Source organism: Nanorana parkeri, unplaced genomic scaffold (genome assembly GCF_000935625.1).
Source record: "Nanorana parkeri isolate BGI_ZX_2015 unplaced genomic scaffold, ASM93562v1 scaffold40, whole genome shotgun sequence".
NCBI classification, from domain to species: domain Eukaryota; kingdom Metazoa; phylum Chordata; class Amphibia; order Anura; family Dicroglossidae; genus Nanorana; species Nanorana parkeri.
Genome location: NW_017306308.1, coordinates 1,232,400 through 1,248,441, shown reverse-complemented (window position 1 = coordinate 1,248,441; position 16,042 = coordinate 1,232,400). Strand labels below are relative to the sequence as shown.

The window sequence follows — 16,042 nt, the reverse complement described above, 5'->3', positions numbered from 1 at the left end:
GCGGTTTAATGACCCGCCTTCCAGTTTCCTGATTGGCTGAATAGCCGCCTTCATGCTGTTTGGACAGGAAGCCAATCATCATTGAGCCGGCTTCCCGCCCAATCGTGAAGCAGGGTGGCGGGTCATTGGCCGGTTACCGACTCCATGCTGTTTGGCCGACCCAATGCTGATTGGCTGGGCTTCTCTTTTCCAGTGCGGCACTGCCAGTCAGAGGAAAAATAAAAAAATATATTTTTTAGTTATGAGATTTGGATTAACTGGTGTACTTGTATATCTACTTGGAGTTTTATATTAACCAAAGTGTCATGCACTTAGTGCTGGTCTCCACAGCCATTTTACATTGGGGCAAATCCATCAGGGGACCACGACATCATCACTGTCCTTTATAATTAGCATGGCAATTCTGTTGATAACCTGCTAAAGAAGTGTCCAATTGCCATTAGGCGGTTTAGCTTGCCAGGTACTACACAAAACAAAAGTATTTTTTGGGTGAATGTGGCTTTAAGAGGAGATGTTCTCTCACCCATAGTAGTCTGCCAGAAATTACTTTTGTAAGACTAATGAAGGATTATGTCTCCTACCATGTTTGTTTTTTCACATCAGTGCTATTCGCACCACTGTTTAACATACCTTTTTATGTGTTATTAAATTACATAGTGCTTAAAGGCACAGGTGTCCAGCAACTCATGAACCTAATGCACTCTGTCTGAATTGCAATGTGTGCTTTTTGTACCATGCCTTCAAATGGAGCCCTGTGTGTAAATTTGATGGCAGTGGACTAAAACCTAACAGTGTTATGCCATTTTTACCCAGAATCCCTCAAATGGTAAAAATGCTATAGTGAATTGGCCAAGGTCATAAATATTTTTGCTCATTGTCTTTTTTCACTTTTTAATACAGCTGTTTTAGAAGCAGAATGTGTTAGTACTATGCCTATTTATTAGAGGTGCTCTGGTTTGCTAAATGGCTTTTACAGACAAAGGCTACATTTCATAAAACTAGTTTTGTTATTTGAAACAGGTAATGCGAAATAATTTTATTATAAATTCTGGGTTTGGGGTTTTTTTTGGTTTTTTTTTTTTTTTGCTATTGCATTTTAGACAGCTTAAATCTAGGTGAAAGTGCACTCGGGTTACATTGATTTTGGTGCACATCAAATAGTTTTAAGACTGAAGAATGTTAAATAGCTTCAGTTGAAAGTTATTGGGCTTAAGAGCCATATGGATACAGTTATATCATGGCCTCTTTAGATGAAACCCCCTTTAAGAAGTCTGTCTTGGTCCTGAGCTACACAGGTTATTAAAATAATTGAAACCTTTTTCATGACCATTTTACCAGATATAAATTGGCACACTGCTTATATTGGTACATAACAAAAGTGTATAATGAATTAAAGACATTGAACAGCTGCTTCAGACAATGCCCTGGGATCCACATATATTTTACTAGTAACTATTGCAACATCACTTATATTGTACCAGCCTATGAGACATCTCAAACCATCCACATCATGAGATGCAACAAAGACCATTCACTGTGCTAAAGACTAATGTATTACACAAGTTAAGGCAGTACTAGCCTGTAAAACACAACAGACCATCTACGGTGCTAGAAAGTAAATGTACCACACAGATTAAGGCAGTACTAGACTGCGAGACAACACAGACCATGAATAGTTCTGAAGGTTGAATGTATAACACAGGATAAGGCAGTACTAGGCTGGGAGACAACACAGACCATCTATAGTGCTAAAGGTTAAATGTATCACACACGATAAGGCAGTACTAGCAGGGGCGTATCTCCCGCGAGGCAAACAAGGTGTTTGCCTCGGGCGGCAGATTCCCAGGAAGCGGCAAAAATGCCGCCCCCCAAAACATTTAGGCAGCCGGTGTACGATCAAAAGTTCCCGGGCTGCACAGAAACCGGCAGCCTTGCGGGGAGGAAGCGGCCGGCGGTGGAGCAGGAGGAGACAGGAACAAAGCGGCAGGGGCGGGGATGGTAGAGGTCGAGTAAAGACGGAGTGGCAGGAAGCAGTGGGCGGACACAGAGGAGATGGGGGCGGAGATCGAAGAGACGGGTGAAGACGGAGGAGGCGGGGGGCCGAAGACTGCAACAGAGGAGGCAAGGACACTGATCCGCGATGGAGGACACGGGAAGCGTCGCCCAGGCTCCAGTCGGGGGAAGAAGCTGAGATGATTTGGCGCTGAGGCGGTGGAGGAGGCTGGGTTTCCTGTGCCAGGTAGGTGGACTGTGCTGGCAGGGCCCAGCATAGGTTTTGCACAGCCCACCAAAGAGTCGCAGGTGGGCTGTGCAATACCTTTTGGTGAGCTTTGCAGGAACTGTGGGGGACTTTTCATGATCCTTAGGGGGTTCTGCAGCCTGCAAAGCCCACCACAGAACCTGCACAGCTCCCCTGAGATCCAGCAGACTGCAGGGTTTCAGGGGGTCTCTGCATGATCCTTAGGGGGCTCTGCATGATCTGTAGGGAGCTCTGCAGCCTGCAAAGCCCACCACAGAACTTGCACAGCTCCCCTGAGATCCAGCAGACTGCAGGGTTTCAGGGGGTCTCTGCAGGAACTGTGGGGGGCTTTGCATGATCTGTAGGGGGCTCTGCAGCCTGCAAAGCACACCACAGATCTTGCACAGCCCCCCTTAGATGCAGCAGACTGCAGGGTCCCAGGTGGTCTCTGCAGTAACTGTGGGGGGCTTTGCATGATCCGTAGGGGGCTCTGCAGCCTGCAAAGCCCACCACAGATCTTGCACAGCCCCCCTGAGATCCAGCAGACTGCAGGGTTTCAGGGGGTCTCCTCAGGACCTGTGGGGGGCTTTGCAGGATCTGTGGTGGGCTCTGCTGGGTCTATGGTGGGCAGTGCCCATTACAGATCCTGCACAGCCCCCCTGAGATCCAGCAGACTGCAGGTGCCACAGGGGGTCTGTGCAGGATCTGTGGGGGGTTTTGCAGGGTCTCAGGGGGCTGTGCAGGATCTGTGGTGGGCACTGCCCACCATAGACCTGGCAGAGCTCACCACAAATTCTGCAAAGCCCCCATGAGACCACAGCTTTCCTGCAACGCTAATAGCGTAACATGTCAAAAGCTGGATACAGCGTGTGTACTGTATCCAGCATCTGACAGGTTATGCTCAAAGTATTAAACAGGAAGGGGTGGGGGAAATTTAGTGTGTATGGGGGAGGGGGCCCGAGTTTTGCCTTGCCTAGGGCAGCCCTAAACCAGAATACACCACTGAGTACTAGACTGTGAGACAACACAGACCATCTATAGTGCTAAAGGTTGAATGTATCACACAGGATAAGGAAGTACTAGACTGCGAGACAACACAGAAAATCTATAGTGCTAAAGGTTAAATGTATCACACAGGATAAGGCAGTACTAGACTGCGAGACAACACAGACCATGTATAGTGCTAAAGGTTAAATGTATCACACAGGATAAGGCAGTACTACTGTAGACTGCGAGACAACACAGACCATGTGTAGTGCTAAAGGTTGAATGTATAACACAGGATAAGGCAGTACTAGACTGCGAGACAACACAGACCCTCTACAGTGCTACAGGTTGAATGTATCATACAAGATAAGACTGAGACAACACAGACCATTCCTCAGTGCTAGAGGCCGAATGTATCACACAGGATAAGGCAGTACTACACTGTGAAACACCGAGAACATCCACAGTGCTAGAGGCTGAACGTTAGACACTGAATGCATCATCCATGATAAGGCAGTACTAGCCGTGTAAGTACACAGGATAAGGCAGTACTAGACTGCGAGACAACACAGACCCTCTACAGTGCTAAAGGTTGAATGTATAACACAGGATAAGGCAGTACTAGACTGCGAGACAACACAGACCATCTATAGTGCTAAAGGTTGAATGTATAACACAGGATAAGGCAGTACTAGACTGCGAGACAACACAGACCATCTATAGTGCTAAAGGTTGAATGTATAACACAGGATAAGGCAGTACTAGACTGCGAGACGACACAGACCATGTGTAGTGCTAAAGGTTGAATGTATAACACAGGATAAGGCAGTACTAGACTGCGAGACAACACAGACCCTCTACAGTGCTACAGGTTGAATGTATCATACAAGATAAGACTGAGACAACACAGACCATTCCTCAGTGCTAGAGGCCGAATGTATCACACAGGATAAGGCAGTACTACACTGTGAAACACCGAGAACATCCACAGTGCTAGAGGCTGAACGTTAGACACTGAATGCATCATCCATGATAAGGCAGTACTAGCCGTGTAAGACCACATTATGTATGCGCAGTGTGGAGGCTGAATGGATCCTGTGGGATAAGAGACTACTTTCCAGTGATATGTTGTAAACCCAATTTGTCTTTTATTCCTCTTACATATTTTACCTGCCTCTCACTGTAGATCATAAAAAGCGCAAAACCATTTTCATAACAATATATGAAATACAGTATATTATAAATAAACTATTAAAGGGGAATGGTGTTGTATTTTTTTCCCCTAGGGCTTCTATTTTAGAATCAAGTGTATGTATAAATATATGCTTTTTATTGCACATTATGATGTGTATATGCTGTCATATATTTATATATATGTTGTCATGCACACATAGATGTGGACATGTAAAGCATTTATGTATGCGTGTGTTTGTCTAATACAGTAGTTATAGTAGTCACTGTATTCCGTTAAAGCACAAGCTTTTGATATAGATTGCTGCATCTTTGCTCTTCAATTGTGGCACAGTCTAAGCAGTCATTTCAGCTTAACATCACTGGAGTCTACTAAAATTTTTGCTTTTGCTTTACTAGAACCTAGTTTGCATGCAATTCTTGCTTTAAATTGTAGTGTGCGCTGTAGTTGTAACTTTACATACTGTAGTATAATTTGCTTGCTGTCTTTATTTAATTTCACATGTTGTGATGATGCATGAGGTGTTTAATATGTTTTGGGTTTTTCTCCCTCCTCTTCCATGCATGTTTTATGCATTATAAAATGGGCAGTCGGCAGACCACAGGGCAGCTTGGGACTCCCAGCAGGCCAACCCCCACCACCTAAGAGCTCACCTAGCAGCAGACAGACATGGTGGCTCGGTACAGGTATTTTCTGCTTCTTTGCATGACTGACTACTTGCGCGTCCCATAACCTCAGCGTGCCCTATCAGGTTGCCAAAGCATGCTTTTTGTTTGAAGCTGGTATGATGCTTTTTAGTGTGTTCTCTACTGCATAACCATTCATATTGTGGTTTTAAAATGGGTAATCTAGTAATTTAAACATTTTAAACTGCTTATGTGTAAATTATTTCGATTGAGTGCCTTTTGCATCATATTATGGAACTTTAAAAAGTTTTTTAAGAGACATTAAAACAAAATGCCTAATTTTTTTTAAGGGTTAGCATTAGTAGAAGAGGTGTGCGTTGGTCATCAGAGCTTATTCTATCACTAATGACAAATGTCTTCACATTGTTTTAAAGGAGAACTATGGGGTCAGTGCTTTTCCCCATAGTTCTCCTTAGGGTAACGGGAGGACACAAACTAGCGTCCTCCCGTTACCCTATGCTCAGTATACCGCGAGCTACAGCTCGCGGTATACTGAGACGCGGCACCTGGAGCGGATCCCGATGTAGATGACGGGATCCGCCCAGCTGCGTGAGTGACAGCTGGCTCTGCCTATCTAGAGGCAGAGCCAGCTGTACACGCCCCCTTCCCCGTCCATTCCGCCAGTCAGAGCTGGCAGATCGGAGCAGGGAGAGGGGAATCCAGCCCCTCCCCCTGTCACGGCAGAGAGCTGTGACAGGATCGAGAGGTGAGGGAACCCGGTATGTGTTCCCTCACCTCCCGATCTACTGAGCCGACCTGTGACAGTCTCATTGTCACAGGTTGGCTTTGAACTATGAGGTGAGTGGAAATCACTCATCTCATAGTTCTCCTTTTAAGAATCGTTTTGCATCTTTCAAGACTTTCTATAGACAACAATACATTGTTACACTCAGAGGCCTAAAAGGGGGCTGCTGCAGCAAGACACTGCACACTATGGAGAGAGTTGAGCAGCACAGAAGGCAGTCAGTAGTGTTTGACTTAGAATGGGATCAGGATTCATGCATCTTGTTCATTCTGTGCTTCTCTTTATAAATATATACGATTTCCCTTTTGTAGGGGGGAAAAAAAGTTTCTGCTAAGGTTTTCATATGGTCGTACTAGTGCATACATTGTTAAATAAAATCACTAGATGAAAAACTATGATCAGCTTGTAATTCTAATCTTTTATTCATAAAGCATCATATTTGATCATAGTTTACAGTGAGGTGAAGAGTAAATCAACATACATTGAACAGGAGATGGTGTATGAGGGCTCTGCATTGTAGTGCTTACAGTCTAAAAGGTTTCAGCTCCTGTAAGAACATCTAATGCCGGAATTGCATAAGTGTCGAGGTTAACGCTGAAAAATAAACATGATAAAACACATGGACAAGAAAAGATGGATTGGCTAAAATGTATTGGTTTTCTGTATATTGAAAATACATATATTAATATCTTTGAGAAAAGCAAACTCTCATGCAAACATTGAGTTTCTTTTGGTTTTTTAACCAAGACTGAACAGCAACTTTTATGACCAGTGTATGTCTTTTTAAGTTTCTGGTTTTAACTACTGCTGTCTAAATGAGCGCTACTTTCTGTGTCTCGGAAAGCACACCACACCTTTTTAACAAGCATTAGCCAGCTAACTTAGAGGATATTTATTTCCTTTGTCAGTGGCTTATGACCAGTTGTGAGTTGCTAGCAGTATGTGTCGGTGATGTTGAGCCTCACTTAGATGCAACGGAAAATTCTATAAAGAGATGATGCACTTTCCAGGCTTCTCAGATCTCTGCGGACCTAATGGAATATGCAGACAGACATTTAAAGGAGAACAAAAGTTCTAAGCACAGCATTCTGCTGCATTGTTGTTGTGTGATAACCTTCCTCTAGGAGAGTGCCCATTTTTCATTTTCTTGTTTTCTTCAATCAATCTTCTGTTAATATAAAATGTAACTTTTGCTTCCATGAAAACATTCCAGCCTAATGCATTTATTTTAGTTTTTTTCCAGTGTTAATTATAATTGCTTGTGTGCACCTATTCCATAATGGACCACTTTCAGTTGGTAGTGTACACGGCAAATTTCCATAAATTTCAACCACTTTCAGTCAGTTATAGTTTTCTGACAATATTTGTATTATTATTATACAGGATTTATATAGCGCCAACAGTTTGTACAGCGCTTTACAATATAAGGAAGACATTACAATCAATACAATTCAAGACAAGATGTAAAGGAGGGCCCTGCCCGTGAGGGCTTACAATCTAAAAGGGAGGGTCAAGTGATACATGAGGAGGTAGCTGTGTGGGAATAATTTGTATGAAAACGTGATGGTTGAGTGGTTAGTTTGAGGTGGGATAGGCTTCCTTGAAGAGAGGAGTCTTAAGACATGACCACATGGATCAGTGCAATCCACTAATAATGGATTCTAATAAGACTCTGATATGGAAAAACTTTTACGCAGGTTGTGCTAGTTGAAATTGTTTTGCAATTGCCTGAAATTTGCATAGCTGGCATAAGGTGGCCATACACTTTACAACCCTTGCAAGACTTACGTCTTGCGAGGGTTGTAAAGTAATTTAAAAAACGTACGGTCTGCCCATCATGGACAGGCAGATCGTACTTGCAATCATCCCAAGCCCGCCCCGCTCAGGGGGTGGGCTTCCGATGACTGCAATGCTGAATGGGCAGTGTGCGGGTGCGCACACCGGCCCGTTCGGCAGGTGTCGAACAAGCACGCCACTAACCCGCCGAGAATCGCACGATTCTCGGCAGGTTTTCCAGCCTGCTGCTTCGACGGAAGACGTGCGATCGTACAGTAGAAACGGTCGCATGCCTTCCATACACTTTGCAATTATCGTACGATCGCGGGATTTCCCGCGATTCTCGTACCATAATCGTACAGTGTATGGGCACCTTTATGCTTAATAAGGTCATGTACTTGGCTGTTTTCAGATTAGTTTAATTAGCAATCTTGGGGTGAGAGTGGTCTGTCCAGTTTTGTTGCCTGTACTAAAGGAGAGACTTTTCCTCCTTGGCTATACAGTGTGATAGAATGATCAGCCATTTTTGTGGTTCATATACTGCTAACAAATATGTGCTAGGTAAAACATTTTAACGTGTATATTTAGCTGTTTTACTGTAGTGAAGGTTTGATTCTTGACTGGTATTAATATCAAGTTGTCAGCTGACCATATTCAGTCCTAAATATAAAAGGAAATTAATTGAAACATATTTGATTATAGTTAGTTGCCAGGTACACCTCTGTTATATACGTCATTGCCCTAAGAACACTGGATTTCAAACAGATATGTTAGATGTGGTTGTACAATCCTCAGTGCATGCCATCATTGTCGTCATTGTTTCATTTTACCACAGGAAAATGAAGCGAAAAAATAAAGAATGCAGCTATCTCATCTAAGGACTGATGAGCAGTAACATGTTACATTTTTGTTTTGGGTCTAGATATGCTTTAAAGCTGAACTACGGGCACAAAAACTTTCATTAAAAAATATTCCTCAGTAATCGCTAAGGATATAAATCCACTTTGTTTGAACCAAGTGCCTTTGCATATTTACATAATAGTTACACAATCAACACAGCCTGCGCAGAGAGCTCAGCTGTAGGAAAGACTCAGCAGGCTCTACCCACTGCAGGCTGCCTGGAGAAAACTACAGCAGGGGGCGGACACGGGACCAGTCACCCTGCACAAGGTGAGAGAGCAGCAGTGGCTAGTCTTCATACAGAAATACACAAACCACACCAAGATTTAAGACATCCCAGAGTTCAGCTTTAACTGCATTACACAAAAACTGTGGTGGGAGAAAGTTTGCATATTGCGTGTACAGAGTAGTGAAGTAACGCTGATTAACTCATTTCTTTTACATAATGTTATATATGAAGCTATATTTTTGGCAGATGAATAAAAATTAAACGTAATAAAGAGTTTACATCTTTTAAGGACAACGATCACAAACAAAGCTTCTCTCTGTGCTACAAACTTACACCTTCACTCAATTTTCCCCATGTCACAGTGACGGCGACAACAGAGGAGGTTGCGATCTTCTTTTCTAGACAGTCTTTCCCTGTAACTAAAAGCCACAAACTGATCTGAAATAAAGATGTAGGCTCACTTAAAATGGGGAGTGAGGGCTTTAATCTTCGCCCTGCTATAAAGGCTGGTTATAGATTCATGCATGTACCATTTTTTCTAGGGCTTTAATCTATTCTCAGAGACCCGATTAATTCCCACTGGGCTGCCATGTTACCTCTCGCACAGCAGAAGTAGACAGCCAGCGCATAAAAGACACATCTGCCTTTCTTTTCACTTCTCTCAGTGGTTATGGGAGAATGGATAGAGATGGAATTGAGGGCCAACCTTTTGACTATTGACCAAAAGTTACAATTTGAATATCGGATACAGTGTTGTTTGCCACCTCGGGCTGCATTATTTAGGGAAAGGAGGATTGTGTTTGAAACCGGATGGATCAGATTATGAACATTCTACCTTGCGTGGGTTGTAAAGTAATTTAAAAATTGTACGGTCTGCCCATCATGGACAGGCAGATCGTAAAGGAGATATTTTGTGGTTTGCTTTGCTGAACATATTTGCTTCCTACATACTTTCTTTTTTTTAAATGCATCCTATGTGTAGCGGGAACTTTCTCAACTGGTCATTAGCCCAGGGTATAGATGACGTATCTCGTTGTTCTGCTTTTTCTCTTTGGCATATTCAGATTAAAAACTTTCTGTTGGGTCCCATTCACATGCAAGTGCTTTCCTGAGCATTTTCAAATTCAGAAAGATGCATCTGAGCTGTTGTGTATTAAATATTTGCAGCATGGTTGCTGATTGCACGGAGTGTGCTACCTTCTTCTAGCAGTTTAGGCATGTTTTCCCTCGGATGCTTTGTCTTCCAAGATCCACACTGATGATACTTTTAGAAAAGATAAACCTGAAGCAGTTAAAGCAAAGTGTCAATTAACCTTTATTGTTGTATCTAGTAATATATAGGTTGTATGTTCTGTGTATTGTTTGTCAATTTATGTGAAGGGAACTATGCTTGTTGCTGGTAAACCTTTTTATGGAATTTTTTAAGTTTACTGATTATACAATTGCTTTTTGATATATTTATTAAAATCTTTATTTTGCTAAAATATTACTGAGGGCGTTTACTTTGCTGCATTTGCAGAGCATGCTGAGCTTACTAGTTAGAAAGCTGAGCTGTATCTCGGCACTGGACTGCTCCTACAAATGGTACTTCCAGATAAGAACCTTCATCCACTAAGAGAGAGGGTGTGATTCCATGAAAGCCAGTGCACTCCTAACTGCTACTGACCTTTTCAGAAGGGTGGGTGTTGAAGTGACAAACAGATGGCACAGTTGTGTACAGCATCAATGAAAAGGCAAAAACAATTACCAGCACTCCTAAATTATTCAAAAAGCATTGACACGTATTTTCAAAGATTTCTCATGTGACATTTCAGGGCCTCAGAGGACTCGTTTATCAAGGCAATAGTGACAAATTTAACATACGAACACTAGGTTTAAATTGTCCATTAAACCAATCACAGTACCACATCCAAAAATACTGATATTTGCTAACCTTTGCAGTTTTTTACTTTTTTTTTTCAGGTTTATAGGTTTAAAAAAAAAAAACACATTATTTTTTTGTTTATTAAAAAACCCTTTATTTCTCACGAATACAAAATAACAGGCGAGGGTTTTACCTTTCTCTTTCTGCAGTGCTTGTTAATGAAAAAGTCCACTTCTAGCTCTCAACTGGACTGCTTCTACAAATAGTAGCTCCAGATGAGAACCTGCCTCTACTAAGAGGAAGGGTTAGAGGTGTGTGTGTCTGGTTTGATTGGGGTTTTTTTTTTTCTACGATACAGGTCACAACACAGGCTTGCCTCAGGATAGTAGCAAACCAACTTCCTCAAACTAGCTTTGTATTCCACTCCTGCTGGATGTATGAAATCTGTCTTTGTAAAGGTTAATATTTGCATGGCTAACCAGAAATTCAAATATTGGCATTGCATATAATACCTAAAGTGCAAAATTCTACACATTCACTTTAAAACATAGTTAAACTGGGTGGAGCTTTAGTGTGATGAAGTAAGACTTCTAATAATATGACATTCTGCATCAACTGCTAAAAGACCCAGATTGAAATCTTGAGTTTCTCAGATGCTGCTTCTGCCATGTATTTGCCAATATTTGATCTCTTGTATTTTGGCAGGTTGTAAGTTCTACAAATGGTGAGCTGAATACAGATGATCCCACAGCCGGACACTCAAATGCACCCATCACTGCCCCAGCAGAAGTTGAAGTCCTAGATGAAACAAAGTAAGTTATGCATTAGTTTAGACATACTGTCAAAATGTCAACTGCTGAAATAGTTTTTAAAGATGGAACGTGTGTCCAAGTAAGACGGTGACTGCCAGCATACAGCTTGTGATTAGGGCCCAGGAGACAGACCAGATCTAGGGTAATACACTTTCATGCCGCTTTGTAAAGCGGAAATAACTCATGGTAGGGACAACCACAATTCGCTATTATGTGCAACTAGGCTTAGCACATTATGACATACTTACTTTTTGGTGTGTTCTCCATCAATATGAAGTCTGATCTCCCTGCAGCCACTGTGTACCCGCTGGTGCCATGTTATTTTCCTCTTCTTCACAGTTATCTCTGTGTTGTGCCCTCTGGTGGATTCCCCATGAGAACACAAGAACTGCCATGCCTGTGTTAAGGTGGGCATACACTACGCGAATTTCAGCTGGTTCTTGATGGACCAACCAAAATTTGGCCAATGGGTGTCGCTGTCGGCACCATTTCGTCCGGCATCCCTCGATCAGCTGACGGAAGGAGCCGGTTGGAAAATTTTTGAACGAACAGCTGCCAGCTCTGTTGGGGTATTCCGACAATGGCCGCCGTCAAAATGCAATGAATACAGTGGGAGATGCCTCAATCAACGCTCGTAAGCATTGATGGAGGAACCTGTTTTTCTACATTCAGCCAGCAGGTTGAACAAAGAAAATATTACAATATATTTCAGTTACAATCAACGTGTCACTCTATACTAGTCATGACCGCAGATCTACTTGCCAGAGTCCTGAGGAGCAGTTAAGAAGCAGGAGACTGAACCCTGCCAGCACTTTACCCAGAATGGAGAAATCTTTTTTTGAAGCAGTTGCTCTTTATTCAGATACTGTCACGTTGCCCATTCAGGGTTGGGTAATTGTACGTGCCAGGATGGTATGAGAGAGGCGCTGGGCAATGTGCAAAGTTACATTCTCTATCCAAGTTCTATTATTGCTCAACCAAGGGCTCTGTCACATAAGTAGGAAAATGCGTTTGCAGTCACGGAAAGGCCCGCATTGCAGCAATTCAGCTATTTGTAGGTTTGTCAGCAAGCAACAGCTTTTTGCAGCATTAGGAGCTAGCGAAATAGTCCACATCTGCAGTTGCTTTTCATGGAATCCAATACAGCTTCTTATGATCATGGCCCACCAGCTCTTTGTCATAGACAAGCAAAGCAACCAGCTAGGTCAGCAATTCAGTAGCTAACTGAAAATTGCCAGAGAAAATGCTCCAAATAATTGTAGATTAACAGTTTGGATTCATTCATACTGGGTAATTTGGGCATTCTTGCGGCAGGAATCCCACATATCTAGTTTGGATGTGGCCCCTGTATCTGTTCAATGATAGTAACAGTAGCCGCATCTTGTAAGCAGCAATCCATGTGTAATTGTGATACGATTACATGCTGTTTGGAATAGACCACTGTCCCTGGACGCAGGATAGATGCATCCAGCAAAAGTGATCTATTCCAAACTACATGTAATCGTATTACATCCAGACCGCTGCTTACAGATGGTCTTACTCTTCATGACCAATTTTTTTTCTTTTTAAACATGTGCTAAAATACACCCTTTTGACCTGAAGAATACTTATAATCCCCAAAACTTACATTGTCTGAATCATGAGAACCTGTAGAATTAAAGGTTGAATGTTTATATGCCACGAAATTTGCACAACTGTTGACCAAACTCCTTCAATGAACGGAGAGAAAAGGATTTTACGGTGAGTACCAAAATCCTATTTTTTAGTGTAAGACAAGCATATGGCTGCTATTGCAGTTGTAAGCTTGTTTTAAATCTTTCAATGCCATGATGTGTAGTACGCGTCTTTTGCAGCGAAAAGGTTGAACAAATCTCTGCTATGGAGGTACAGATATGCCAATAATGACAGTTGAATATCAAGAAGTTAGCTTATTGATTTTCATTTATTGTTCTATCATGAAAATTTTGGGAGGATACAGGCAATGAGACCTTGTGCTATGCCTATCTTAAAGAGGAACTTTAACGATATCTTCAAAATAACCACAAAGACACCTTTAGAAATGTTTAGTAATGACAATCTACAAACACATACTTCTAGATAATTGCAGGCTTTTTATTTTTTGCATACCTTTTTTCTTTTCTTCCCCAGTCGTCTGACAGTGGCCATTTTTACTAAGGGCAGGTTACTAGATCTCCCTTTACTTCCTGGAATTCTGGCACATGTGACTAGGACATGTGACCATGCACATCATCTCAGGGGAGGAAAATGCCTTTCCCTGAGATCTCTTGAGATTACAGATGAGATTTCCCAGCAATGCTCTACTGATGTAAGCTTCCCAGGATGCAACGCTTGGGCACGATTACATCATTTGTGCCAAAGTGGACCAAGAAGTGGAAAAAAAAAAAGAAATTGTAAGTGAAATAAAAATATGTTTGCTTAGCTAATGAATGTAAGATGATTTCATATCAGCATGCAGAGCTGCATGCTGCTGTGAAAGGTGGTAAAGGTCCACTTTAAATTGATTATAAGGGGCAATAGATAATTTCCAAACTGACCAATAGACTTTTGGCTATGGGTTTAAAATGTTACTTTTGCAGCCAGTGGCAGACTGTATACAGCCCTTGGCTCAGACTGAATGAAAAGTTATTCATTTTAGTGTTGTGGACCTATTTTGTTCTGACTGTTTGCTGGTATATTTTCTTTTACTGCCATTAAACCTAGTTTATGATCATGCAACCCGCACAGTTATTACTTTACTGTAGAATCACCCAAACAGCAACATTTTGTTTGCCCAGTTCGCTCTTCTTGCCTATGTGTGTTTTCAATTTCACTGTATTTAAAAATGTGTGACATACACAGACTAAACAGACAGGCAGGTAGGTATTCGCTATGAGCTTGTCAATGTTTTATAACAAAAAAAAAATCTATATGCAAGTATGCGTTTGAATGTTTCACTTTTATGTTTTGATTGGAGAGAATTTCAAACTATAGACAGCAGCATACAGAAATCTATGAAGTGAGGGTGCTATGTGGCTCTTTGTCTGATTTTTCTCCTTTCTCCCCATGCATAGCTGCCAGAAAGTGTTGAACATGTGGTGAGTTGTCCATATGCAGAGGCAGGCAGAACCAGCTCCGTCACAGTAACGGTCATAGCATCTTTGGGTTGTGTCTAATTTGGTTTAGTCGTAATTATAATATCCATTCTAACTTTTTTGTAGAAATCAGCAGTATTTATAACACACTTTCGTTTACCTTCAAGGAGCTGTTTTGCCTGCCACAGTTTGTGTTTGTCAGTGGATTAGATTTTTGTGCACATATGCCTGCTGTTACACACAGTTTGTTTTTATGACCGCTTTCTTTTAGTCTGCTCTTTCGATCTGCCACATAAGTTAATATCATGCTCAAAATTTCTTTTTGCAGGAGTACAGTTCTGTGTAGATCTTGCCGGATAGGGTAAACCAGAAATAAAGGATGATCATAGTTGTAGAACTTGGCATGTAGATGCTGCTTTTTCATGATGTCATAGCATCCTAGCAGTTCTTTCTCATTAATGTTGGCCAATGCATGGCACAAATTAGAACTGCTGGTTACATTGCTTTGTTGAAGATTTGCATTTAAAAAAAAAAAAGTCATTAACCACTTGCTGACCAGGTGTTTAGACTCCCTTCGTGGCCAGGCCATTTTTTAGTATTCAGCGCTGTGGTACTTTGACTGACATTTATTCCCTCATGCAACTCTGTACTGAAATTAATGTTATACTATTTTTTGGGGAGACATAGAGCTTTCTTTTGGTGGTATTTAATCACCACTGGAGGTTTTATTTTTTACTATATTCAGGAGAAATTACTGAACATTTTGAAAAAAAAAGTTTTTTTTACATTGTTATAAAACAACTAATATTACCCACTTTTTTGGTAAAATATAAAAGACGGAGTCACGTCGGGTAAATAGACACCAAACATGTCAAGCTTAAAAATTGCACGCACTCGCAAAATCGCAAAAAAACTAGCATGCCCAAAATTGACCATAGGCGACACTTAAAAAGCTTTTACAGCTCATCAGTTTAGTGTTATCAGTGATTGATGGCCCTAAAATTATTGCTCACTGCGATGTTCGCGGCGATATGTAACATGTTTGGCGTAATGGGCGCAATCGTCGTTTTCGCAGGTATGTGCACCTGATGCATGTTTACATGCGTGTATGTAGGGGTGGGGACTTTAAAAAAAAAAATTGTAATTCTTTTTTTATATGTATTTTTTTTGGGGGGAAACTAATTTTTTTCCACTTTATTGCTATCACAGAGGGGGCTAAGAAACCCCTATATGTGATGGCAAAAGATGTGACAGGTCCTCTTTATGGAGACATCAGGGGTCTCCAAGACCCCTAATGTCACCTAGGAACCCCCTGAAGAAGCTGATGAAGCAGAGATCTGCTTCATCAGCTTCTCTCCAGCATCTGAAGCTGGAGAGTGACACGAGAATGCGGAGAGGGGACCGGAAGGAGATCGTGAACCGACCTCCCTCTAATCCCCTGTCAAAGAGGCACTATGCTGGTCCTGGGCTCGCACCGGGCACAGCGGAGCCCGGGATCAGCGTGACAGCTGGAAGCGGCA

At 41.9% G+C, this 16,042-nt stretch overlaps 1 protein-coding gene across 5 annotated transcripts in view; it reads left to right on the top strand.

The window, feature by feature from the left end:
* Positions 1-16,042, top strand: part of CSNK1G3 (casein kinase 1 gamma 3) — a 101,899-nt gene that overhangs the window by 78,592 nt on the left and 7,265 nt on the right. For 2 of the 5 annotated variants that reach the window (XM_018571128.1, XM_018571119.1), the window contains exons 10-12: positions 5,009-5,104; positions 11,324-11,430; positions 14,502-14,525. In XM_018571128.1, coding sequence (XP_018426630.1) covers positions 5,009-5,104; positions 11,324-11,430; positions 14,502-14,525 — 227 coding nt within the window. The remainder of the gene's footprint in view (positions 1-5,008; positions 5,105-11,323; positions 11,431-14,501; positions 14,526-16,042) is intronic. The other 3 variants (XM_018571149.1, XM_018571142.1, XM_018571134.1) reach the window with 2 other exon arrangements.